This window comes from Mustela erminea, chromosome X, assembly GCF_009829155.1.
Source record: "Mustela erminea isolate mMusErm1 chromosome X, mMusErm1.Pri, whole genome shotgun sequence".
NCBI classification, from domain to species: domain Eukaryota; kingdom Metazoa; phylum Chordata; class Mammalia; order Carnivora; family Mustelidae; genus Mustela; species Mustela erminea.
The window spans coordinates 128974738-129000812 of NC_045635.1; the positions used below are offsets into that span (position 1 = coordinate 128974738).

The 26075-nt window shown below is 59.4% G+C and overlaps 1 protein-coding gene across 4 annotated transcripts; it reads left to right on the forward strand.

Moving 5' to 3' along the window:
• The first annotated feature begins 9779 nt into the window (after positions 1-9779).
• On the forward strand, positions 9780-25740 carry PLXNA3 (plexin A3). Of its 4 annotated transcripts, XM_032330843.1 has the most exons (33): positions 9782-10185; positions 11694-12317; positions 12617-13156; positions 13348-13530; positions 14452-14580; positions 14652-14752; positions 15094-15217; positions 15299-15455; positions 15535-15634; positions 15809-15923; positions 16099-16299; positions 16434-16530; positions 16688-16878; positions 16959-17104; positions 17183-17303; positions 17384-17520; positions 17629-17799; positions 18098-18191; positions 18289-18528; positions 18623-18766; positions 18846-19080; positions 19181-19323; positions 19403-19659; positions 19769-19835; positions 19948-20094; positions 20182-20341; positions 20498-20601; positions 20839-20935; positions 21202-21392; positions 21674-21843; positions 22422-22634; positions 22860-23010; positions 24129-25740. In XM_032330843.1, the coding sequence occupies exons 2-33, from the start codon at positions 11721-11723 to the stop codon at positions 24222-24224; spliced, it is 5619 nt and encodes a 1872-aa protein (XP_032186734.1). In that variant the 5' UTR covers positions 9782-10185; positions 11694-11720; the 3' UTR covers positions 24225-25740. The 4 variants fall into 4 exon arrangements, with proteins under 4 accessions (XP_032186735.1, XP_032186734.1, XP_032186732.1 ...); XM_032330841.1 differs by having other exon boundaries at positions 22860-25740; XM_032330842.1 differs by having other exon boundaries at positions 9782-9932; positions 22860-25740.
• Positions 25741-26075: the final 335 nt, after the last annotated feature.

Genomic DNA, 26075 nt, shown 5'->3' on the forward strand with positions numbered 1-26075 from the left:
CGGAGGGGGCTGAGCAAGCACGTGGGTGGGTGTGAACAGCAAACGGAGACGACACACGAACAAGCAACATGAGGCCCCGGCGCGGTGGCTGACAAGGGTGACAACCGACAACCCCAAATGGAGGACAGAGCGCTCCAGAGGGTCAGCGAGTGTGAAGACGCCGCAGGCAGGTCCGCGGAAGGCGCTGGAGGGCAGAGAGGAAGGGCCAGGGCTGTGAGCTGGAGGGGTGGATGCTGGATCTTTTCTCGTTTACCTTGACCGGTTCTGCAGAAGCCAGGATTCCGCCTGGTTCACATGGCAGCAGCCCCGGTTGGCAGCAGCCCGGGTGGTGGTGGAGGCGCCCTGTCCCTGGCAGCCCTCCCTGCCCAGTTCCCGCAGTGCCTCAGGCAGAGAAGCGTCTCCCTGTGTCTGTGCAGGCAGGGCCTCCTTATTCTTTCCTTTTAAAGCAGCAGAATTAATTTTCCAGGCATTTTGCAACCCCCCCACCCCCAAGCACAGGACATCATCACTCGCCCCCAGGACACATGCAACCCGAGAGAGAACATGTGTTCTCCCAATGTAGGGTTTTGCTTAATTTTTAAAGACTTTTTTTTAAAAGGTACTTTTATTTTCTTTTCTTTAAAGATTTTATTTATTTATTTGACAGACAGAGATCACAAGTAGGCAGAGAGGCAGGCAGAGAGAGAGAGGAGGAAGCAGGCTCCCCGCAGAGCAGAGAGCCCGATGCGGGGCTCGATCTCAGCACCCTGAGATCATGACCTGAACCGAAGGCAGAGGCTTAACCCACTGAGCCACCCAGGCGCCCCTAAAGACTTATTTTTTATTCTAGAGAGAGAGAGTGAGTGAGAGCGAGATTCAGGACCCTGAGATCATGACCGGAGCTGAAATCAAAAGTCAGATCCTTATTAGACCGGGCTACCCAGGTGCTCCTTTCTGAATTTTCAAAAAAAATTTTCAACTGAGGGCAAATTCACATAACAAAAATAACCACAAACCGTTTAAAAAAAGTACATTTCAAAGTGGTGTTTACTATGTTCAGTATTGTGCGACTGTCACCCCTATCTGGTTCCAGAACCTTCCCATCACCTCAAAGTGAGACCCTGTGCCCACTCAAAGGTCTCTCTTCAATCCCTACCCCCAGCTCCTGACAACCATTCATCTAGTTTCCGGTCATGTGCACTTGAGTCTTCTGGGAATGTCACATAAACGAAATTGTACAACTGAAGAGCTATGTAGATAGACCGACCTTTCATGCTCATGGACTGGCGGGCTCAGTAGAATTGGGGCGTGGGTATTGGGTCTGTGCTGCCGTGTAATGTCAGTGAGGAGGGGGCCATGCAGGCCTATATGCCAAGATGTGGGGAGCTTGGGCCATGTTAGAATCAAGCACCATGATGACTCCTTTCCCCAGTGATCTAGAATTCAGCGCAATCCCTGTCCAAAACCCCAGCCTACTTTTTTATGTAAAAATTGACCAGCTCACCCTCAAAGTGTGTAGACATGCAAAGGACCTAGAAATCCAAAACAGTTTCAAAGAAGAAGAGCAAAGTTGGACACCTGATTTCCAAACCTACTATGAAGCCACAGTAATCCAGGCTGCATGGTATGAGCACTAGGACAGGTGCATAGGGGCTGGCACAGAATCAGGGTCCGGGAAGAAATGTTTACATTGGAGGTTAAGAGACGACGCTGGAGCAGTCGGTCATCTGCACGGAAAAAGTACACTTAAACCCTGCTGTCAGGGATTGACCTGCGTCCCCAGAAAGAAATGTCGCGGTTCTCCCCCGGGACCCTCCAATGCGACCTGGTTTGGAGACGGGGTTTTTACAGACGGAATCAAGATGAGTTGTGCTGGAGGAGAATGGACCCTAATCCGAGATGACCGGTGTCCTTGTAAGATGCAGCGGTGGCCCGCGCGGAGGCAGGAGGCAGCGGGCCCGTGGCGGCAGGAGGACTGGCGCCCACCAGCCAGGGCAGGCCAAGGACGGTGGCCACCGCAGCCGCTGGAAGACTCAAGGAAGGATCAGCCCCCAGAGCCTTCGGGAGGGGGAGGGCCAGCCTGCCCGCACCTGGATTCCTGCCTTCTGGCCCGGGAGTGGGGAGGGGAGTAAATGTCTCTTGTTTTAAATCTCTCTGTATGTGGTACTTCTTTGGGCAGCCCCAGGACAATCACCTTGTTTTGACCATATAGAGAAATGAACTTGACAGCTTACAGATCGAAAAGTAAAAGCCCAAATTGAGAAAACAAAAAACATCTATGAAAACACAGGAGAAAATCTTTGTGACCTTGCACGAAGCAAAGTTTGGGCAGGATACAAAAATCATTAATCATAAAAGGAAAAAAATTAATAAATTGGACTTCATAAAAATGTAAGCTTTTGCTCTTGGAAAGATGCTACTATGAAAATAAAAAGACAAGCCACTGGCTTGGAGACAAAAACAGAAATACCTTATGACAAAGGGCTTGTCTCTGCAATACGGAGAGTGTATATAAACTCCTGCAAGTCAAGAAACATGAGAAACACATCTTACACTTTCCAAAATGGGCACAAGATTTGAATAGACATGTCACACAAGATGATGTAAGAATGGCACGGGGCGCCTGGGTGGCGCAGTTGGTTAAGCAACTGCCTTTGGCTCAGGTCATGATCCTGGAGTCTCGGGATCGAGTCCCGCCTCGGGCTCCCAGCTCCACGGGGAGTCTGCTTCTCCCTCTGACCTTCTCCCCTCTCATGGTCTCACTCACTGTCTCTCTCTCTTTCTCAAATAAATAAATAAAATCTTAAAAAAAAAAAAAAAGAATGGCAAAGTGGGGGCGCCTGGGTGGTTCAGTCAGTTGAGCATCTGCCTCTGCTCTGCTGGGAGCCTGTTTCCCCTCTCTCTGCCTGCCTCTCTCTGCCTGCTTGTGATCTCTCTCTGTCAAATAAATAAAATCTTAAAAAAAGAGAAAAGAATGGTAAAAGCAGGGCACCTGGGTGGTTCAGTCGGTTAAACCTCTGCCTCCAGCTCGGGTCATGATCTCGGGATGTCCTGGGATCAAGCAAGCCCCGCGGCTGCAGCCAGCAGGCTCCCTGCTCAGTGGGAAGTCTGCTTCTCCCTTTGCCCTTCCCCTTGCTCAGGCTTGCTCTCTCCTTCTCTCTTTCTCTCGAATAAATACTTAAAAAAAAAGAATGACAAAAGCATATGAGATGTTCACCATCATCATGGGGACAGAGACCATGACACTAGCCACGCAGGAATGGGTGGCAGCCACTGGCTGTAGAGGGAACTTGGAGGGGCCTCTGGGCTGATGGGAACGGTCTATATCTTGACCCAAGGGTGGTTACACAGAGATATGTATTTGTTAAACTCATTGAACTGTACAGTTAAAATGCAGATCGTACCCCAATAAAGCTCATTTTAAAGGGAAAAAAGAAAACAGAGGCAACTGATGGGATTGATTACCTACAGGAGAGAGGGAGCGAACCAGGTGGTCGGGACAATCCCCAGGTGTATCTTCTTCCTTTTTAAAAATATTTATTTGGCAGACAGAGAGACAGCGAGAGAGGGAACACAAGCAAGGAGAGGCAGAGGGAGAAGCGGCTTCCCGCTGAGCAGGGAGCCCGATGAAGGGCTGCATCCCAGGACCCTGGGATCATGGTCTGAGCCAAAGGCAGAGGCTTAACGACTGAACCACCCAGGCGCCCCTGCCCTGGATGTTCCTTTTTGTGTAGTTTTGACTTCTGGACACATGTTGCTACTTTATATCCTCAAAGAATAAAAAGAGAATGGAGGGAAAAGCTAAAATTAAATGCAACGAGAAATGATCCCAAGAGTTTTTCAAATGAATAACATGACCATCGTAAAGGGGAATGTACAATTTACATACAGCATTGTACGTTACATCCTCAGTCTTAAGCCAGAAGACAGCAGACAGCAGGATCCTGCAAGTAAATCCTGGACTCCTCTTAGTAGGTTATTCCTGGGGCTGTAGCGCAGCTATTGGGAAAGTGCTGTCTGTGGGGGGTGCAGCAAATGATGATGCTGGGAGCGGGTCTCTCCCACTAATGGAGAAGGGACCCCAATATAGACCAGGGAAAGGCTAGGAAACTTGTACTGTGGAATTGGAATGAGAAGTATCAGTATGTCCTCCGGATTTACATACATGTATATATTTGTGTGTATGTGCATATTCATGTATGTATATAAACACAAGTATAATTAGAAATATATACGTACATACAGAGAGCGGGAGACAGTGAGACCTCCTCACTCTGCCCGCTGAAAATGCCCCAGTGGCAATGAGCACACATCACCCCTATATCTTGGATTCTAAATGTTACTCTCCTTAAAGGAACCAGGGCTCCTTGGAAGGATTAGGGGGAGGAAAGGACAAGAAGCCAAAAGTCCTAAGCTACTTAAAGAATGATGGGGCCGTGGCTGGCACAGAAGCCAGCCTCAAGAAGGCACCAAAGTGGACACAAAATGGGTAACTAAAGATAACAGACTATAATCCATTGAATAAAGTCAAGATCCGCCAGTCCACACTGCTGGTGAATTCACGGAGAAACAGAGGAGCTCTTCTCGGGCGCAGGATGTCGACAGATAAATGGAGGAGGGATCGTGGAGGAAGAAAATCCCTCTTGCAGGCATCAGAGTAACCAGTGACGCAGGCAAAAATTACCAATGATTGGTGACATGTTGATGAGGAACAGAATATTCACCTAGTTTCAAAAAATCTTCCTACAAATGACTTTTTTTTTCTTTTTAAGATATTTTATTTATTGGGGCACCTGGGTGGCTCAGTGGGTTAAGCTTCTGCCTTCAGCTCAGGTCATGATCGCAGGGTCCCAGGATCAAGCCCCATGTCAGGCTCCTTGCTCAGAGGGGAGCCTGCTACTCCTTCCACTCCTCTTGCTGCTCATACTTTCTCTCTCTCTCTCTCTCTCTCTCTCTCACATGAATAAATAAAACCTTTAAGATTATTTATTTATTTATTTGACAGAGAGAGAAAGAGATCAGAAGGAGGCAGAGAGGCAGGTAGAGAGAGAGAGAGAGGGACAAGCAGACTCCCTGTTCGGCAGAGAGCCCGATGTGGGGCTCGATCCCAGGACCCTGAGATCATGACCTGAGCCGAAGGCAGAAGCTTAACCCACTGAGCCACTCAGGTGCCCCTACAAATGACTTCTTTTTTCTAAGTCAGCTCTACACCCAACGTGGGGCTTGAACTCATAATCCCAAGACCAAGAGTTGCACACTCTACTGACTGAGCCAGCCAGTCGGTAACCCCCTCCCTTACAAACGTCTTTATGACAGAGGGACAAATAGTTAACTGTCCACTTGAGAGACTAGCAGTCCCCCACCTTATCCAAGCGCTCCAAGCGAACGTTACAGGGAAGGGACAAGGCAGAGAGGCCTGGAGAGGGCCCAGCCCCCGGGAAGAGAGCGTGGTTCTCCTTGCAACAGCGCGCAGCCTGGATCTCATCATGAGAAAACACCACACGAACCCAGACTGAAGGACATTCTACCAAATGCCTGGCCTGCCCTCCTCAAAAATGTCCAGGCAAAGCAGAGGTATGTTCCAGATTAAAGGGGAATAAAGAGAAGTGCAACGTGGGAACGTAGATGGGGTCCTGGATCAAAGGAAACACTGATGTTTCTGCTGCTTCAGTGTAAGAAGGTATGCGAGTTACATTGTAATTTTACTGTGGCAAAATACAGAATGAAATATCCCGGGGTAAAGGGGTGAGCTGTATGCAACTTACTTTGCTGTAGTTCAGAAACATATTATTTTTTATGTAAAGTAAGTGTTGCATATAGTACACACACACCCCTAGGAGAGAGGTGGGGGAGGGCCGGAGCGAATGAGCGAGAAAAGCAAATGGGGCAAAATACGAACTCTGGGCAAATTTGGGTCAAGGGCACATGACAGCTCTTCAAACTGTTCTTACAACTTTTCTGTAAGTCTGAAATAATTCCAAATTATAAAATGAAAAGGAATGTCACCACTCCCAGCGAACATTTGACTGAAGGGTCTAGCCATGATGATTAGGCAACAAAAGAAAATAAAAGGCCATCTAGATTGGAAAGGAAGAAGTAAAACTATATTTTCAAACGACATCATCTCATATCTGCAAAATCCCAACACACCCCCTTAAGAACCTATTAGAGGTAACAAACGAGTTCAGCAAAGTTGCAGGACAAAAGAGCATGACAAAAATCAGGTGTATTTCTATAACCTAGCAATAAATAATCCATACTGAAATTAAGAAAATAATTCCATTTACGATTAGCGTCAGGAAGAAGAAAACACTTAGGAATAAATCTAACAAAAGAAGTGCAAGGCTGCTACACTGAAAACTACAAAATGTGATTGAAAGAAATTAAAGAAGATCCAAATACACAGGAAAACATCTGTTTAGTCAGGGTTCTTCAGAGAAACATAGCAGGACACACACATAGAGGATCTATTTTGAGGAATTAGCTCATGCAGTTGTGGGGGCAGGCAAGCAGGCTGGAGACTCCGGCAGCATTTCTCTGTTAGAATCCTGAGGCAGAATTTCTACTTCTCTAAGAAACCTTGATTTTTGCTTCTAAGGCTGTCCAGTGAGTGAACAAGACCTACACCAACTCCGGAGGGCGGTCTTTACTTAAGGGCACTCAGCTGTGGATGTCAAGCCCGCATGTACGTGACGCCTTCACGACACCTAGACGAGTGACTGATCACATCACCGGAGACCGCAGCCTAGTCAAGCTGAAATCAATAAACATCTAAAATTAATCAACATCCCATGTCCATGGATGGAAACACTTAATCTTATTAAGATCCAACACTCCCCAAATTGATCTGCAGATTCAATTTTATCCCTATTGAACTCCCTCTGGATTTCTTTTTCTTTTTTCAGAAACAGACAAGCATATCCTTAAATTCTTATGGAAGTGTAAGGGATGCTGAGTAGCCAAAACACTCTTGGAAAAGTACAAATTAAGAGGCTTAACAGGGGCGCCTGGGTGGCTCAGTGGGTTAAAGCCTCTGCCTTCCACTCAGGTCATGATCTCAGGGTCCTGGGATCGAGCCCCACATCAGGCTCTCTGCTCAGCAGGGAGCCTGCTTCCTCCTCTCTCTCTCTCTCTCTCTGCCCACTTGTGATCTTTCTGTCAAATAAATAAATAAAATTTTTAATAAAAAAAACAAAGAGGATTAACAGTTCCCAGTTTCAAAATTTAGTACAGAACTATAGTGATCAAGACAGTGTGATATCAGCATAAAGACAGACATATAGATTATGTATTTTTTAAAAGATTTTATTTATTTATTTGACAGACAGAGATCACAAGTAGGCAGAGAGGCAGGCAGAGAGAGAGGGGAAGCAGGCTCCCCACTGAGCAGAGAGCTCGATGTGGGGCTCAATCCCAGGACCCTGGGATCATGACCTGAGCTGAAGGCAGAGGCTTTAACCTGCTGAGCCACCCAGATGCCCCCTGGCCAACCCTTAACTGATCTTTTCTTTCTAGCCATCCTAGTGGGTGTGAAATGATATCTCATTTTGATTCGCATTTTCCTGATGACTAACAATGTTGAGCATCTTTTCATAAGTTTCTTGGCCCTTTGTAGATCTTCTGTGACATACAAAGCAATTGGATATGTCTATTCTGTTCTTTGCCCATTTTTCAGTTGGGTTTTTGTTGTGTTGTGGTGTTGTGTTGTTGTCAAGTTGTAGGAGTTCCTTATATATTCTGGATATTAATCCCTTATGATCTGCAAATATTTTCTCTCATTCTCTGGGTTCTCGCTTCACCTTTTTTTTTTTTTTTTAAGATTTTATTTATTTGACCAAGAGCAACACAGCGAGAGAGGGAACACAAACAGGGGGAGTGGGAGAGGGAGAAGCAGGCTTCCCACTGAGCAGGGAGACTGATGCAGGGCTCGATCCCAGGGTCCTGGGATCATGACCCAAGCCACAGGCAGCTGCTTAACGGCTGAGCCACCCAGGCACCCCATCCGTCTTCACTTTCTTGATAGTGTCCTTAAATGCCCAAAAGTTTTAAAATTTGATGACATCTAACTTATCCTTCATTTGTTGCTTTTGTTTTGTTGTCCTATCTAAGTTGTAAACAACTTCCAAGGTCACAAAGATTTATTCCTATGCTTTGTTCTAAGAGTTTTACAGTCTTCACTCTTAAATTCAGGTCTCTGGGGGCGCCTGAATGGCTCAGTCAGTGAAGCATCTGCCTTCGGCTCAGGTCCCGGGGTCCCGGGGTCCTGGGATCGAGTCCCACATTGGGCTCCCTGCTCAGCGGGGAGCCTGCTTCTCCCTCTGCAGCTCCCTCTGCTTGACGAGGTTATTCTTTCCCCACTGGATGGTCATGGCTCCCTCATCAAAAATTAATTGATGAGGGGCGCCTGGGTGGCTCAGGTCATGATCTCAGGGTCCTGGGATCAAGTCCCGCATCGGGCTCTCTGCTCAGCAGGGAGCCTGCTTCCCTTCCTCTCTTTCTGCCTGCCTCTCTGCCTACCTGTGATCTCTGTCTGTCAAATAAATAAAATCTTTTAAAAAAAGGGTTGGCCAGAATGTGGAGAAATTGGAACCCTCATACATTGCTGATGGGAATTTAAAAATGGTGCAGCTACTTTGGAAAGCTCTTTGGCCCTTTTTCTCAAAATGTTAAAAATAGAGTTACCATGTGACCTAGAAATCCCACTCCTAGGTGGAAGGGAAATGAAAATGTGTTCCCATAAACACCTGCACACAAATATTCCTAACAGCATTATTCACAATTGCCAAAAGATAGAAACAACCTAGATGCCCACCAACTGATAAATAAAATGTGATATATCCATGCAATGGAATATTATTTGGCCCTAAAAAGAGAGGAAGTTCCTCATGGATGAACCTGGAAAACATTATGGTAAAGTTAAAAAACCCAGACCCAAAAGACGCAAGCATATTGTATGAGTCCTTTCACATGAGGTGTCCCTATTCAGAAAGTAGATTAGTGGTTACCAGGGGCTGGATGGGGGGCGGGAATGACGCTTTAGGAGTATGGGGGTTTCCTTTGGGGGGTGACGAAATGTCCTGGAATTTGATAGTGCAGATTGTCGCACGACTTTGTGAATATAGTACAAGTCACCAAGTGTTAACACTTTAAATGAGTGACTTATGTGATAGGTCCATTCTATCTCAATAAAGCTGTCTAAAAAGAAAAAGGAAACAGAAAGCAGGGGAATGAAGCCCCCAGATTCAGGGTGGCTGGGGTCAGCTGGTTGAGGGGTCAGGTGTAAAGGGCTGACAGCCTCCAGTCCCGGCGCTGGCCACTTGCCTGGTATTAGCCGCGCCCTCCGGGGTATGGTCCTCGGGGGCGACGGTGTCCCGAGTAAGGACCGCACCGTCCTCCGCCGGTGCGCGCCTGACAGGTGGACACCGGGGCGGCCGCGCACCTGCAGCAGGTGGCCCGGGACGCGCCTCGGGGCGCCCGGGCGGGGCGGGGTCTGTGCGCGGCGGCGGCGCGCGGGGCCCGAGGGGGTGTGGCGCGGGCGCGCACGGGTCCCAGGGTTGCGGGAGGCTGCGGGCGGGGAGGTGGGGGAGAGGCGCGTCTCGCGGACGCGGCCATTGTGCGGGGCGAGGGGGGGGGTCCGCTCGCTGTGCGGGGACCCGGGCGGTTCCTGGGGTCTCGGGTGGCGCGCAGGGTTTCCCGCGGTCCCAGGAGCAGGAGCGGCTCCCGCCCGCGCGCCCGGCCGCCCGGCTCTCCCTGGGCGCCCCCGGCCGGCGCGGTGGTACGGTCCGGGTTTAAAAGGCCCTGGCGGCCGCGGGCCTGCCCACTGTGTGGGCGCGGCGGGGGCGCGCACGGGGCGCGGCGGCGGGCGCGCGCGAGTGGGGCCGGTGTGGGGCTCGGGGTGCGCGTCCACGTGGCTGGCAGGCGGCCACCCGGAGCCAGCGGCGGTGGAGGGACAGGTAGGTAGGTGGCCTCCATTTCCCGCCGCCCGCTCGGAGCCAAGCGGCTCAGCGGCCCAGGGCTCGGCCGGTTGGGTGTTGAAGGGGTCGGGCCCTGCCTCTGTCTCGCATCTCGGGCGCCGGCCTGACTGGTCCTGCGGGCCCAGCGCCAGCAAGGACCGCCCGTCTGAGCCCAGCTCCCCTGCCCTATGGGGACCCTTTGTGGCTGAGGAGCGACCCCTCCAAGGACTGCTGCGGCGCCTCCATCCACTAGGTACTAGTGGGTCGGCCGAGGGGTGCCCGTGGTGGGAGCAGGGCGAGCCAGGCCAGCAGCACGGGGAGGGGCATCGGGGAGCGGGGCGCTGGAGGCGCATCTCTGGGAGGGGCTGTCCCTTTGCAGAGCCGCTGGGTGTGCCTGTGATGCTTGAGGCTCCCGCTTACAGGTGGAGGTTGGGATGGGGGCATGGGTTGCACGTCCTGCCTTTCCAGGTCTCCATTCCTAGGCCTGTATTCCTGCGGGGTGTGGAGGAGGTTAGGGTGGGATGTGCCCCCCTTCTCTCCCGCCTCCCTTTCTTCTCTGGCTGTTGCATTAGGGGTCCAGGATGCAGACCTGACAAAAGAGCCCCAGAGAGATGATCAGTCTGAGCTGAAAGTCGGCAGTTTCAGGCAGGGCCTGTTCCTTGTTCTAGCAAAGGCATTTTTTTTTCTTTTTCTCTCTTATATGCTCTCTTACTTTGGTTCCCTGCACCCCTCCCCCAACCTGGGTACTTTGTGTCCCACTTCAGGCTTGGGCTCAGGGAGGGTAGCGCTGAGCCCTGCCCCGTTGGCTGCCACGAGACTGCTCTGCTGGCTTTGCTGCCTGGAGCTGGCAGAGAAGTTGGGTGTGGCCTGGGGGCGAGGACCTGGCCAAGCTGGGCTCTGTCCCTATGGCCCCCACCCTATCTCCCTAAGGCCTCGCTGTATTGGGGGACATTGTTTCCTTTCCATAGGGCTCCTTCTGCCCCCCTACACCTCCCCTTCCCCAGCTAACCTCTGGATCTGGAGGGAGAGCCCGTTTGTGGGCTGCCTGGGCCATCTGTCTGGCTGTGCCTGAGCAGAGCCTGACTTACGTCTGTCTGGGCGCGTGGCTGTGGGAACAGGCACAACTCGGCTTTGTGTTGCTGTGGGTAGCCAGACAGCAGGCTCCCGGACAGTCCGCTGAGGGAGGCCCTCAGGGCAAGGAGGCAGCTGGGGCCCGGACCAGGGATGTGATGGCGCTGGGTCTGTTCTCAGACCTTGATGCCTCAGACATCTGACCTGGGCCTCCTGGTGGCACTGGCACTCTGGGGAGGTGGCCCTCCCACCCACCTCAACACACACACTTGTGATTGTTCACTCTCTGCCTTTCCCCTCCCCCCAAATTGGGCATGGGGTGTCTCCGTGGCCTGGGGCCTGCCTATGGAGGCTCTTTGTGGCCGGCCACCCTCAGCTCCAGGATCTGTGTTTGGCGTTTCATTCTGGGAGGGCCTCCCGCCTTGCCTCTCCCAGCATCTGGCTCTGCTGCCCCCTTGGGTGTGGCCTGGTTGAGGGGAGGCCTCCTGGCTCCTTTCCAGCGGGGGCTGGGGGTGACTGATGGCCGTCAAGCCCGCCTGTGCTCGCTGCTCACTTATGCGCCCTGGTGGAGGCCCTTTGCACCGGGCCACGGTCACCATCTGGGACTCCGGTCTGCGGGTGGATGAGTGCCCTGGGCCAGGTGGGGGCGGGTGGAAGGCCTCTTATTTGCCCTTGCTTCTCCCCGCTCAGGCCTGTCCCTGGGTGCAGCCGCCGGCCATGCCTGCTGTTGGCCTCCTTCTGCTGTTGCTGCCTGCCGTGGCGGGGGCCGTGAGTGGCAGCAGGACCTTCCCTGCCTTCTTGGTGACGGACACTACGCTCACCCACCTGGCGGTGCACCGGGTGACTGGGGAGGTGTTTGTGGGTGCGGTGAACCGCGTCTTCAAGCTGGCTCCGAACCTGACCGAGCTGCGCGCCCACGTCACGGGGCCCGTGGAGGACAATGCCCGCTGTTACCCGCCCCCCAGCATGCGCGCGTGCGCGCACCGCCTGGCGCCCGCGGACAACGTGAACAAGCTGCTGCTCGTGGACTACGCGGCCCGCCGCCTGGTGGCCTGCGGCAGCGTGTGGCAGGGCGTCTGCCAGTTCCTGCGCCTGGACGACCTCTTCAAGCTGGGCGAGCCCCACCACCGCAAGGAGCACTACCTGTCGGGGGCTCAGGAGCCGGACTCTATGGCTGGCGTCATCGTGGAGCAGGACCAGGGGCCCAGCAAGCTGTTCGTGGGCACCGCGGTGGATGGCAAGTCCGAGTACTTCCCCACCCTCAGCTCCCGCAAGCTCATCGGCGACGAGGACAGCAGTGACATGTTCAGTCTGGTGGGTGAGCCCCTTGCCCGCGCCCTCTCAGGCGGGTGCCGGGCGCTCGCGCCCCGGTGTCTCTGCTCGGCCCTCCCGAGATTGGCTACCGCTGCCCTCCTTGCCTTCCCCCTGGGCCGCCCCTGGCCCACCCCGGGAGGAGACGAGCGGCTGGTGGGGACGGGAGGACGGGCGAGGGCCCAGGATGCCGGCCGTTCCCCCTCTCCCCTGCAGTCGGTGGCCTTTGCGGCCTGGGCTCCCAGGACCACAGGGGCCGGGGGGGCCCTCGTCCCACGCCGCCCCCTCCACCTGCTCCCCAGGTATACCAGGACGAGTTCGTGTCCTCGCAGATCAAGATCCCCTCAGACACGCTGTCCTCGTACCCCGCCTTCGACATCTACTACATCTACGGCTTCGTGAGCGCCTCCTTCGTGTACTTCCTGACGCTGCAGCTGGACACGCAGCAGACGCTGCTGGACGCGGCAGGCGAGAAGTTCTTCACGTCCAAGATCGTGCGCATGTGTGCCGGGGACTCGGAGTTCTACTCGTATGTGGAGTTCCCCATCGGCTGCTCCTGGCGAGGCGTGGAGTACCGCCTGGTGCAGAGCGCCCACCTGGCCAAGCCCGGCCTGCTGCTGGCCCAGGCCCTGGGTGTGCCGCCTGATGAGGACGTGCTCTTCACCGTCTTCTCCCAGGGCCAGAAGAACCGGGCCAGCCCCCCGCGGCAGACCGTGCTCTGCCTCTTCACCCTCAGCACCATCAACGCCCACATCCGGCGCCGCATCCAGTCCTGCTACCGTGGGGAGGGCACGCTGGCCCTGCCCTGGCTGCTCAACAAGGAGCTGCCCTGCATCAACACGGTGAGCGCCCTGCCCCGCCGCTGCTCTAGCCGCCTCTGACTTCCCGCAGGGTCCCAGGGCCCGCAGTTGGTCTTGGCTGGTGGGGAGCCAATTCCAGTTCCTGCTTCCTTCCAGAATATGGGGTCACGTGGCCTCCGCCCAGCCACTGTCCCCCAACTCTGACTCTCACTGCACCCCTCCTGTTTCGCCAGCCCATGCAGATAAACGGAAACTTCTGTGGGCTGGTGCTGAACCAGCCCCTGGGGGGTCTGCACGTGATCGAGGGGCTGCCTCTGTTGGCTGACAGCAGCGATGGCATGGCCAGCGTGGCTGCCTACACCTACCGCCAGCACTCCGTGGTCTTCATCGGCACGCGCACCGGCAGTCTGAAGAAGGTAGGCTGGGGGCCGGGGCCAGAACATGTGCCGTGAGGCCCCGGACAGGGCAGGGCCCAGGGAGGGGAGGTGGACTGCCCAGACCGGGCCCCAGGAACCCAGTCACACTCTACCCTCACCAGTGCTAGTGCCCGCCATGGCCTAAAGGGCTGGCTCGTGTGACACAGCCCAGGCCTATCCTGGGGCCTCCTTGCTAGCCATCGTTGCTGAGTCCTCTGCTGAATGAATGAGGAAGAAATATGGCTGTGACACCCCCCCGCCCCCGCCGAGCCTGTGCCCTCTTGTCCCCTCATGGGCCCTGGGGCTGCTTCCATTCTGGGACAGAGGGTCGTGGGAAAGGGGGAGATGGACTCTGGGAGCTCCACTGTGCTCTGAAGGGACAGGAGTCAGGATAGCTGGCTCTGTGCTGCCCCCAGGAGGGCTGGGAACATGGGGCAGGGTGGGGGAGATTCATAAAGAGAGCCCAGTCTGTCCCCCTCCTAGGCCCTCATGTGCATCTGAAACCTGGGGAGGCATCATTCCCAAATCACACCCTGCTCCCCATCTCGGGTGTGCCTCTCAGTAAGTCTCCAGAACAGTGCTTAGTAGTCCAAGCATGGTCAGTTTCTTGTTCCAGGACAGGTCACCCCACAAAACGTCCTCCCCCACCATGAGCTCTTCCACCCTCTCCCCCAGGCCTAGGTACCATGAATCTCTCCATCTCTAGTTCTTGGAGGCCTTTTTGACTGGCCGAGACACCCCCAGTGGCCTCCAGGGATGGCCTTTGAACCCTCCTTCCCCTGCCCATGGGGGCCGGGGGCGGGGGCTGGGGGGCAGGCTGAGTGCCGAACCCCTCCAGGCCCTGGCTGCAGCTTGATAAGAGGATGCCTTGGGTGCGTGTGGCACAGCTATGACATCCGGCTGGCTTGTCTCGTGGCCCAGGTCCGGGTTGATGGCTCCCAGTACGCCCACCTCTACGAGACAGTGCCTGTGGTGGACGGCAGCCCCATACTCCGGGACCTGCTCTTCAGCCCTGATCACCGGCACATCTACCTCCTGAGTGAGAAGCAGGTGGGCCCGTGGCGGGCGGCGGTGGGCGGCAGGGTGGGGGGCTGGGCAGGTAGTGACGCGACTGTCCCCAGGTGAGCCAGCTCCCAGTGGAGACGTGCGAGCAGTATGGGAGCTGTGCGGCCTGCCTTGGCTCGGGGGACCCCCACTGTGGCTGGTGTGTGCTGCAGCACAGGTGAGGGTGGCCGCAGGGGGCCAGTGGGGAGGGTGGCTTTGGGGAGGTCCTGCTCCAGGGAGGAGTCGTCTCGACCCCCTGCGGGCTGCCCATGTGCCCGTCTCTCCCGGTCACGCCCTTGTGGCCTCCTCCTCTTTCCCCTTCTATTTCATCCAACGAACGAGCAGAACCTGCATCCTCCGGGACACTTCTCGGACCCCAGGGGACGAGGCCAGAGCACACTGGTGCCTGGCGCTGGGGGCTGGGCCAGCTGGCCCCTCTTCCCTCCGGACCTCCGCGACTCCCCTGGCCAGGGCCCTCTGGGGCGGCTGCATCACAGGCTCTGGCCTGATCCCATGCAGATGCTGCCGCGAAGGGGCTTGTCCGGGTGCCTCAGCCCCACACGGCTTTGCTGAGGAGCTGAGCAAGTGTGTCCAGGTGCGGGTCCGGCCCAACAACGTTTCAGTGACCTCCCCCAGGGTGCAGGTGAGTGGCCTGGCAGATGCGCGTGGGGCGAGGCGGTGGGGCAGGTCGCACGCCGCACTCTGACTCCTCTGCCTCCCCCAGTTGACTGTGGCCATGCGCAACGTGCCAGACCTCAGCGTGGGCGTGAGCTGTGCCTTTGAGGAGGTGACAGAGAGCGAGGCCGTCCTGCTGCCCTCCGGGGAGCTGCAGTGCCCCTCCCCCTCCCTCCAGGAGCTCCAGGCTCTCACCCGGGGGCATGGTCAGTGGGCTGGGGCTCTCTGGGCTGGGGGCACTCTGCGTCCCGGGCTTGCTCACGGCCACCTCTGGGCTCGCTGCAGGGGCCACCCGCACCGTGCGGCTGCAGCTGCTGTCCAAGGAGACGGGGGTCAAGTTCGCCGGGGTCGACTTCGTCTTCTACAACTGCAGCGCACTCCAGTCGTGAGTCCTGGCTTTTCTGACCTCTGTCCCCACATCTCTTCATCCCTTGCTGGGTTTTGTGGACCTCAGGTGGGCCCTCGGGCCCTCTTCCCTCCCGTTTCCCCACCGGGCCTGGGGGAGAGTGGTAGGAGGGCAGGCCCGGTCCTCTGACTTCCCAAGCCTCTCCCCCACCAGGTGCGTGTCCTGCGTGGGCAGCCCCTACCCCTGCCACTGGTGTAAGTACCGCCACGTGTGTACCAGTCACCCCCACGAGTGCTCCTTCCAGGAGGGCAGGGTCCACAGCCCTGAGGTGAGGCGGGGGCAGGGGGAGGTGTTGCGCGCCAGGGGGCTGGGCTCTCTGACCTTTATGCCTTTGATCTTCCGGGTTTCTCTCGGAGCCTCCCCCCGGGACCCCCCTACCCCCTGCGTGTGTGTGTGTGTGTGTGTGTGTGTGTGTGTGTGGCTGACGGGTGTTCTCCCCTCAGGGCTGCCCTGAGCTCCTGCCCAGCGGGGACCTCTTGATCCCAGTGGGTGTCATGCAGCCTCTTACCCTGCGCGCCAAGAACCTGCCGCAGCCACAGTCGGGCCAGAAGAACTACGAGTGCGTGGTCCGGGTGCAGGGGCGCCAGCAGCGGGTGCCGGCTGTGCGCTTCAACAGCAGCAGCGTGCAGTGCCAGAACGCCTCGGTGCGGGCGGGGCCCGGGGCCGGGAGGAGTGAGGGGGCGGGGCGGGGCGTGGGGGCGTGGGCATCGGGGTGGGCGGGGCTAAGGCCAGCCCCCCCCCCGCCCCCCCGGGGCTCACGAGGCTCCCTCTCTCCCAGTACTCATATGACGGTGACGAGTATGGTGACACAGAGCTGGACTTCTCTGTGGTCTGGGATGGAGATTTTCCTATCGACAAGCCTGCCACCTTCCGAGGTGAGGGGTGGGATGGGGCTGGTGAGCTCGCTTCCTGGGGCCCAGTTGCTATGAGCTGGGGCTGCATATGGTGTGTATGTGGGGGGACCCTTCATCGGGGTTCTCTGAGCCCTGGGCCCCTGCGCGGCTGCTCCCCAGCAGTGCCCTCTGCCCACAGCTCTCCTGTATAAGTGCTGGGCGCAGCGGCCCAGCTGCGGCCTCTGCCTCAAGGCTGACCCTCGCTTCAACTGTGGCTGGTGCATCTCGGAGCACAGGTGCCAGCTGCGGGCCCACTGCCCGGCCCCCAAGACCAACTGGATGCACCCGAGCCAGAAGGGCACCCGCTGCAGCCACCCCCGCATTGCCCAGGTCAGTCCCCCCTGCCCTCTTCTTTCGGTTGGGCACCTGTCAATCTGGGCTCACCCTGTCCCTCTCCTCCTGTTCTGCAGATCCACCCACTCATGGGGCCCAAGGAGGGAGGCACCCGGGTCACCATTGTGGGCGAGAACCTGGGCCTCAGCTACCGAGAGGTGGGCCTGCGGGTTGCGGGTGTGCGCTGCAACTCTATCCCCTCAGAGTACATCAGCGCTGAGAGGTGAGTGCGGCTGCGTGCGCACCGGGGCCCTGAGCCCTGGGCCCTCTGCAGCTGGCCCTGACCTTCTCGGACCCCCAGGATCGTGTGTGAGATGGAGGAGTCGCTGGTGCCCAGCCCGCCGCCCGGGCCCGCCGAGCTCTGCGTGGGTGACTGCTCGGCTGACTTCCGCACGCAGTCTGAGCAGCTCTACAGTTTTGTGGTGCGTGAGATGCCTGTCCCGTACCCCCCACTCCTGCTGAGTACCCCCCTAGCCCTCCCTCAAGGGTGCTTCTCCCACAGACGCCAGCGTTTGACCGCGTGAGTCCCAGTCGGGGCCCCGCTTCTGGGGGCACACGGCTCACCATCTCCGGGAGCTCTCTGGATGCCGGCAGCAGGGTCACTGTGACCGTGAGAGATGGCGAGTGCCAGTTTGTGAGGTGGGCAGGGCCCTGTCAGCTTCAGCCTGGGCGTTTCGTAGGGGACACAAGGCAGGGTGGGTCCCGGCCCTGAGCCGCCTGCCCTAAGCGCCCTGCTTGCCAGTGTAGGAGGGATGCTGGGGCCATCGTGTGCATCTCCCCCGCGTCCGCTCTGGGCCCCAGCCAGGCCCCCGTCACCCTGGCCATCGACCGTGCTAACATCTCCAGCCCTGGAGTCCTCTACACGTACACCCAGGACCCCACTGTCACTCGCCTTGAGCCCACCTGGAGCATAATCAAGTAAGACCCTGGGAAACATGGGGAGCGTTGATGGCGGTCGGGGGTTGTGTCCCTGAGCTGTTCTGGCACCTTGCCTGGGGGCCGGAGTCTCGGGCATCAGGTTCCACCTCCTGGGAGCCCAAGCCCTCATCGGCAGAGGGGGCCCAGTCCTTTCCTTGGCATCCACCCAGCGCCCTGGGTAGAGGAGGCCCTCGGCTCCCCCGCAGCCTTGGTAGCTGTCCTGGGCCAGGCTGGGGGTAGTGGGGGGAGGGAGGACCCTAACCCTAACCCTGAGGCCCCTCCGCCCCACCGCTCCCAGTGGAAGCACTGCCATCACTGTGAGTGGGACCCACCTACTGACAGTCCAGGAGCCCCGGGTCCGGGCTAAGTACCGAGGCATCGAGACCACCAATGTGAGTGCCGGCCGCTGTGGCCCCGCCCCGCCCCCACCCCACCGGCCCCTGCCCCCTGTGGCTTCAGCCACTGGGCTGCCCTCCCTTGTCCCCACAGACTTGCCAGGTGATCAACGACACTGCCATGCTGTGTAAGGCCCCCGGCATCTTCTTGGGACGGCCGCAAGCCCAGGCCCAGGGAGAACATCCCGATGAGTTCGGCTTCTTGCTGGACCACGTGCAGACGGCCCGCTCCCTCAATCGGTCCTCCTTTACTTACTACCCGGACCCCAGCTTTGAGCCCCTCGGGCCCTCTGGCGTCCTGGATGTCAAACCTGGCTCCCACGTAGTGTTGAAGGTATGAGTGGGGCCCAGGGGCCAGGAGAGGCGGGGAGGTGGGGAACCACAGCCGCGACCCTGTTGTGTCACCCGCCCCCCCCCAACGCCGACAGGGCAAGAATCTGATCCCTGCAGCGGCCGGCACCTCCCGCCTCAACTACACGGTGCTGATCGGGGGCCAGCCGTGCACGCTCACCGTCTCCGACACGCAGCTCCTATGTGACTCTCCGCGCCAGACAGGCCGGCAGCCTGTCATGGTGGGTGGGGACAGGGGAGGCCTCCAGGGGCGCGTGGGGTGGGCGTGGGGGTGCGCTCATGGCGCGCTGGTCCCTGCAGGTCCTGGTGGGCGGCCTGGAGTTCTGGCTGGGTACCCTGCACATCACGGCCGAGCGGGCGCTCACCCTGCCGGCCATGGTGGGCCTGGCGGCGGGCGGCGGGCTCTTGCTGCTGGCCATCACTGCCGTGCTGGTGGCCTACAAGCGCAAGACCCAGGACGCAGACCGCACGCTCAAGCGGCTTCAGCTGCAGATGGACAACCTGGAGTCCCGCGTGGCTCTGGAGTGCAAGGAAGGTGCCTGGGCCGGGGGCGTGGCGGGGGGCCCTGGGAGGGGGGCGGGGAGGAGGGGGGCCTCTCCCCTGCTTTGCTCACTCCACTTCCCTGCCCCTCCCAGCCTTCGCGGAGCTGCAGACGGATATCAACGAGCTGACCAGCCACATGGACGGCGTGCAGATCCCGTTCCTGGACTACCGGACGTACGCCGTGCGCGTGCTCTTCCCAGGCATTGAGGCCCATCCAGTGCTCAAGGAGCTGGACGTGAGTCCCCGCCCTGCCTGCCCACTCCTTGTCCCCTCGGTGGACCCCCACACTCTCTGAGACTCCCCGTCCCTCCCAGACACCCCCGCACGTCGAGAAGGCCCTGCGCCTCTTCGGGCAGCTACTGCACAGCCGCGCCTTCGTGCTCACCTTCATTCACACGCTGGAGGCCCAGAGTAGCTTCTCCATGCGCGACCGTGGCACCGTGGCCTCGCTCACCATGGTGGTCCTGCAGAGCCGCCTGGATTACGCCACGGGGCTGCTCAAGCAGCTGCTGGCCGACCTCATTGAGAAGAACCTGGAGAGCAGGAACCACCCGAAGCTGCTGCTGCGCAGGTACTGGGAGGGGAGGCAGCCCCGCCCCCGGCCTGCCCCCCACCCCTGCTAGAGCAGGCCCCGTCCAGGCTGCCCTCTGCCTGCTGGCCCAGTGCCCCTTATGCCCTAGGACCGAGTCGGTGGCCGAGAAGATGCTTACCAACTGGTTCACGTTCCTGCTGCACAAGTTTCTGAAGGTGCACTGGTGGGGATGGGGCCAGGGGCGGGCAGAGGTGATGGGGCGCAGGGACGGGAGAGGCGGCTAGCTGGTAGGCAGGTGGCGAGCCGGGTGCCCGACCCTGGCTGCAGGAGTGTGCTGGGGAGCCGCTTTTCCTGCTCTACTGCGCCATCAAGCAGCAGATGGAGAAGGGCCCCATCGACGCCATCACGGGCGAGGCCCGCTACTCTCTGAGCGAGGACAAGCTCATCCGGCAGCAGATTGACTACAAGACGCTGGTGAGCTGGGGGCCAGGTGGGCTGGGCTCCAGGCACAGGGGAAGGAGCCTCACCCAGGACCCACCCCGTGGTGCCCCCCACTCTCAGACCCTGCACTGCGTGTTCCCGGAGAGCGAGGGCAGCACTCAGGTCCCAGTGAAGGTTCTCAACTGTGACAGCATCACCCAAGCCAAAGATAAGCTGCTAGACGCCGTGTACAAGGGCACCCCGTACTCCCAGCGCCCCAGAGCTGAGGACATGGACCTAGGTAAGCGGCCCTTTCCTTTCTTCCTGGCCCCCACCCTGTGGCCGCGTCACACCGGCTGGCATTCACACCCCCATTTGGGCTCTGTCTTTGGAGGGGAGTGGGTGCAGGGCTGGGGGGACCCCAGGCAGGACCTCAAGGGCTGTCTGTGGCCTGCAGAATGGCGTCAGGGCCGCATGGCCCGCATCATCCTCCAGGATGAAGATGTCACCACCAAGATCGAGTGTGACTGGAAGAGGGTCAACTCGCTGGCCCACTACCAGGTGAGGGGCAGGGGGCCTGCTCATCCCCAGGGCCACCTGGGAGCCATGGCCCCGTCCTGACGACACAGGAGCTAGGGCACCAGCTCCTCCCTTCTCCTGCCCCTGTGGTCATGGTCCCTGTGCAGGGAGGCTCAGGTGCCTCTGCCCGTGCACCCTGCAGGGTCAGGTTGGGTGGCGGCTGAGGCCCTTGGCCCCTCAGCCTCCTGCACCGCCTGCCTCTTTCTCCGGGCTTTCCAGGTGACAGATGGTTCCTTGGTGGCGCTGGTGCCCAAACAAGTATCCGCCTACAACATGGCCAACTCCTTCACCTTTACTCGCTCCCTCAGCCGCTACGGTAGGTGCCTTCTGCGTGGCAGCCTTTGCTGGCTCTGTGCCCTTCGAGGCCATGTCAGCCATCATGGGGGGCCCCCTCGTTGCTGGGCCAGCTTGCTTCTGGTGGCCTCCCCAGGCCTTGACCTTGGGAGGCCTTGAGTTTCGTGGAGCCTAGAGGTGGGCCTGGGCCAGTGGGAGCAGGCAGGCCGCCCCTTCACTTGCTGGGCTCCCAGGACAGAGCGGGGCAAGAACCGCTGGCCTAAGGGGCATGCCTGTCCTTGGCCCCAGAGAGCTTGCTGCGCACGGCCAGTAGCCCCGACAGCCTCCGTTCTCGGGCACCCATGATCACGCCCGACCAGGAGACTGGCACCAAGCTGTGGCACCTGGTGAAGAACCATGACCATGCTGACCACCGGGAGGGGGACCGCGGCAGCAAGATGGTCTCGGAGATCTACCTGACGCGACTGCTGGCCACCAAGGTGCAGGCCTGCTGGGAGCCACCATGGCCTGAGCCCAGACAACTTGTAGCCTGGCCTTGGCCCTGTGGTGGGCCTGGCCTGCCCTGGGGCGGGGTGGGGGGAGGCCATGGGATTGGTTGCATCCGGGTGGGCCTTTCTCAAGGCTTTTGCTTCAGGAACTTCCAGCAGAGGTTGAGGCTGGGCCTGTCTTGGGTGAGGCCCCTGTCCCCTGCCCCGGTTCTGCAGTGGGGCTGTCCCGGCCTGGCCCCGTCACGGCCTGTGCTCTTGCCGAGCCCCTGCAGGGCACGCTGCAGAAGTTTGTGGACGACCTCTTTGAGACGGTATTCAGCACGGCCCACCGGGGATCGGCCCTGCCCCTGGCCATCAAGTACATGTTCGACTTCCTGGACGAGCAGGCTGACCAGCGCCAGATCAGTGACCCTGACGTGCGCCATACCTGGAAGAGCAACTGGTACCACTAGATGGGGGGCCACGCATGGAGGAGCCGGACAGGGGGTCGCAGGACGGGGGTCCGAGCCGGGAGGGTGCCAGATGGGGGGTTGCCGGATGGGGGTCTGCACGGGGAGGGCACCAGACAGGGGGGCCGCTGGACGGGAGGCTGCAGGACAGGGGGCAGTGCGAGGAGGACACTGGACGGGGCGGGGGCGCAGGATGGGGGCGCCGTGTGAGGAGGGCACCAAATGGGGGGCCGCAGGACGGAGGGTTGTGTTGGGGGGTGCTGGATAGGGGGGCCATAGGACAGGGGACTGCTGCTGGACAGGGGGCTGTGCAGGGAGGGTGTTATAGGACGGGGGGTGGCAAGACGGGGTGCTGCAGGATGGGGGGCCACAGTGCTGTCAGCGGCAGCAGGGTGGGTGGGGATGCTGGCCATGGGGTTAGGATGGAAGGCCATGGACTCGTGTTTTTCTCTGCAAGAAGGCTGGCGGGGAGTTAAGGGACGGCCAACCTCACTATGTCACCCTGGCCATGCCCAGGCTGGCCGGGGAGCATTGGCGGGAGGGGGCCTCAGGCACTTGCTCCTCTCCCCAGCCTGCCCCTGCGCTTCTGGGTGAACGTAATCAAGAACCCCCAGTTCGTGTTCGACATCCACAAGAGCAGCATCACGGACGCCTGCCTGTCCGTGGTGGCCCAGACCTTCATGGACTCGTGCTCCACGTCCGAGCACCGGCTGGGCAAGGACTCCCCGTCCAACAAGCTGCTCTATGCCAAGGACATCCCCAACTACAAAAGCTGGGTGGAGAGGTGGGTCCTGCAGCCCCCTGCTGGGTGGGCCTGGGGCGGGTTGGGGAGAGGGAGGGCGTGCTGTGGGGGAGAGGAGCTTGACTGGGCAGCCCAGAGAGCCCGCTTGCCACCCCGCCCTCTCCCCAGCCCTGTCGGCTTTAGGAAGAAGGCCCGGAGAATGGCCTGAGAGCCAGGTCAGGGGTTTTGGCGGCACCTGCCTCTGTGACCTACTCAGGGTTCCGACAGGTACTACCGGGACATCGCGAAGATGGCGTCCATTAGCGACCAGGACATGGACGCCTACTTGGTGGAGCAGTCGCGTCTCCATGCCAGTGACTTCAACATCTTGAGCGCACTCAGCGAACTCTACTTCTACGTCACCAAGTACCGGCAGGAGGTTTGTGCCAGTTCCACAGGCGCCCAGTTGTTAGGCCCCGAACTTGCACTTGGTGGCAAAAGTGGGGGGCTCAGTAAGGGTAAGGGAGCTCCAGGGCATGGGAGGGGACAGAGAGGGCCTGGAGGCCATCCCTGAGATTGCTCACAGCGCCCCGCCTAGCCAGCCTCCAGGCCAGTACCTGGGATGCTTTCCGCAGATGCTGGGGTTTGAGGGACCTAGGAGAGAAGCCACGGGCCAGAGAGTAAAGTTCTGGTTGGGCAAAAGTAAAGGTCCAGGGAAGGGATGGGTAGATGTGGGGGTGCCCAGAGGGATGAGGCCAGAAGTTGAGCAGGGCTAGAGCCTTATAGGGCCCATGGTTTTTGTGACTGCAGCCTCAGGAGGCTGGAAACATTAGAGATGTGAGATTGAGGATGTATTATTACTGGAAATGAGAACCTTCCAGCCAGGACCCGGCCCTGAAAGCCCGGAGCCTGCACGAGCTGACCAGGGCGGCCCAGAGCCCGTGTAGAGGGAGAAGCGGCCCGCGCAGCGAGCCCTGGGGCCCTGGGACACTCGGAGGTGGTGGAGGAGAGAGGGAGCGGCCACGGAGACGGCGGCGGGGCGGCCAGAGGGCCGGGAGGGACCCCGAGAGGGCAGGTGCAGGGTGACCTCCCGGCTCGGCAAGGGCCGCACGTACGCGCGCACCGGGGCAGGGGGAGGTCAGGGAGGAGGGAGCGAGGGGCTCCGCGGGGGCTGCTGCCTGCCGGTCAAGGGACAGGACGCCTTCTGGAAACCCGCCCGAGAGAGGTTCAGGTGGGCGTGGGAGTTGCGTGTGCCGAGGGGCTGGGGAGCTCGGGGTCAGCCATCCGGGCCGCTCTCGGGAGGGGCTGCCCTCTGGCCCCCGAGAGCAGGGAGCCCGGTTCTGCAGCAGGAGGGGCTCTGGGGCGCAGGAGAAGCTGCCCACCGTGTTGCCGGGGAGGGGTTGTGCCTCCTGCCCCGTGCCCGAGGGGCCCCCAGAGAGGTCGGGGCGCGCCGAGGCGCCGGGGAGGGAAGAGCTCCAGCTGGGGAGGAGGGCTTTGGCCGGAGGGCACTGGCCCCTCCTCGCCAGCCCCGCTCCGGGGGGACACCCCCTCCCCCAGGTTCTCACTGCTCTGGACCGAGATGCCTCCTGTCGGAAGCATAAGTTGCGACAAAAACTGGAACAGATCATCAGCCTCGTGTCCAGCAACAGCTGAGGGTGGCGGAACCGGTTGCGGGGCGGGGCGACTCGGTCCTGAGCTGTCCTCCGGGCTGAGCCCTGGATCCGGGGGCACGGGGGCAGGGGTTCCCTGGGCCAATATGCCCCTGGCACACCTGGGCGCCCCCTTCATTAGTGCCTTCCTCTGGGCCCTGTGTGGGGGCAGGGGTGACAGGACCAAGCCCCCGACCCCAGCAGCAGCAATACCCCTGCCCCCTGCCCGCCCACCCCCCACCCCCCTGCCCTCTTGTCCGCCCCCCAGCCCTCCTGCCCCTGTGCTGTGGCAGCCCCTGCCGCCCTCGCTATTTATACCCCTAACAGCCTATTTATTTAATTTATCTCCCTCTCGCCACCCCCATCTGTAACCACGTGTCCCTTCTCCGGATGCTGTCACCCACACACCCCTTCTGTCCTTGAGTCGTCCTGGCTCCTCTGTGACAGCAGCAGCCCTGGCCTGTCCTTGGGCACCTTCCCCCCTGCGCCGTGGCTGGCCCCGCCCATTCCGAGCGGGGGAGGGGGGATCTCGGCACCAGCAGCACTTGGGGGCCTGGCAGGGGATAGAGGGAGGGGACGCCCCCCCCCAGCGCCACCCATGGACTGTGACGGGGGCCCAGGGTTCTCCCCGCAGCTGAGCCACAGATCCCCCTCCCACGCAGCTCCAGAGTCAGATGGGACCTTCTCCTGGCCCCGCTGGCAGCACCAGGACAACTAGAAGCAGGCCTGGGCCCAGGCTGGAGGTGGCCCTGGGGGCTCTGGAACTCTCCTTCTCCCGGCCCTACTGCCACATGTCCTCCGTGCTGTACGCACTTGCCCCAGACCCCTTGCCCTCAGCCGCCCTGTCCTGCGCCTGCCCAGCGTGGCCTGGTCACGGCGGCCGTGCCTTACTCCTTGGTTCTTCTTTCTCTGAGGGCTCTGGCCCCGTCTCCTGGGCCCCCAAACCCACTTCTCTCCTCTTTTCGGGCATGAGCTTTCCTGTCGTCGTTGTTCATGGAAGTCTTTTCCTAATTAAGTGTTGGGAAAATGGAGTCTCGTGTGGCTTTGTCCTGGCGGCAAGTGGGTGGTCGGTGCGCAAAGAAGCAGGTGGGGAGGCTGTCGGCCTGTGGGTGGGTGGGAGGGCTAACTCCAGCCGGCGTCCTGAGGCTCTGAGGAGGGCGAGGGCCATGTCCATCCTCAGCCGGCCCTGGTGGCTCTCCCTTCAAGGTCCAGTCCGAATCTGTTCCCTTCTCCCCACCTCCACACCCCGAGTCAGGTCCCAGCTACCCTGGGCTCCTGCCTGGATGCCCAGTGTCCCCACTTCTGTCCCACCTGCCTGCCCTCATTCTAGTCTTAGTGCAGCAGGCTCTGGGAACCCGAGAAACCAGCAGTAGCTCTTGTCCCCCTCTGTGCAGAACTCCCCAGACTCCTCCATATCGGACAGTGCTTTACTGCCCCACTGCCTCCAGCCCGAAGCACCTGCTTACTTCTTTTCTGCCTGCCCCCCCCCACATGTTAAAGTCACGCAGGAGGGGAGGATGTGGGATACAATTCCAAATAGACTGGCCAGGAATGAAATTTGAGTGAGCCAGCTGGAACACCAGGGGTAGAGGTTTCCAGACCTGAAAGAGCCTGTGCAAGGGCCCTGAGGCAGGGGTGGGCCTGGCCTGTTTGAGAAAGTAGAGGAGGCCCGTGTGGTTGGACCAGAGGGAGCAAGGTGGAGGGGAGAGCGGAAGAGGTCAGAGAAGATGAGGGGGGCTGGGTCCCATCCCCCTCTGTCGGCCACTGTAAAGGGCTCTTTGTCTCTGAGTCAGAGGGGAGCCCAGGGAGGGTTGGTGATAGAGTTGTGTGATCTGCCTTGGGTGTCAGCGCCACC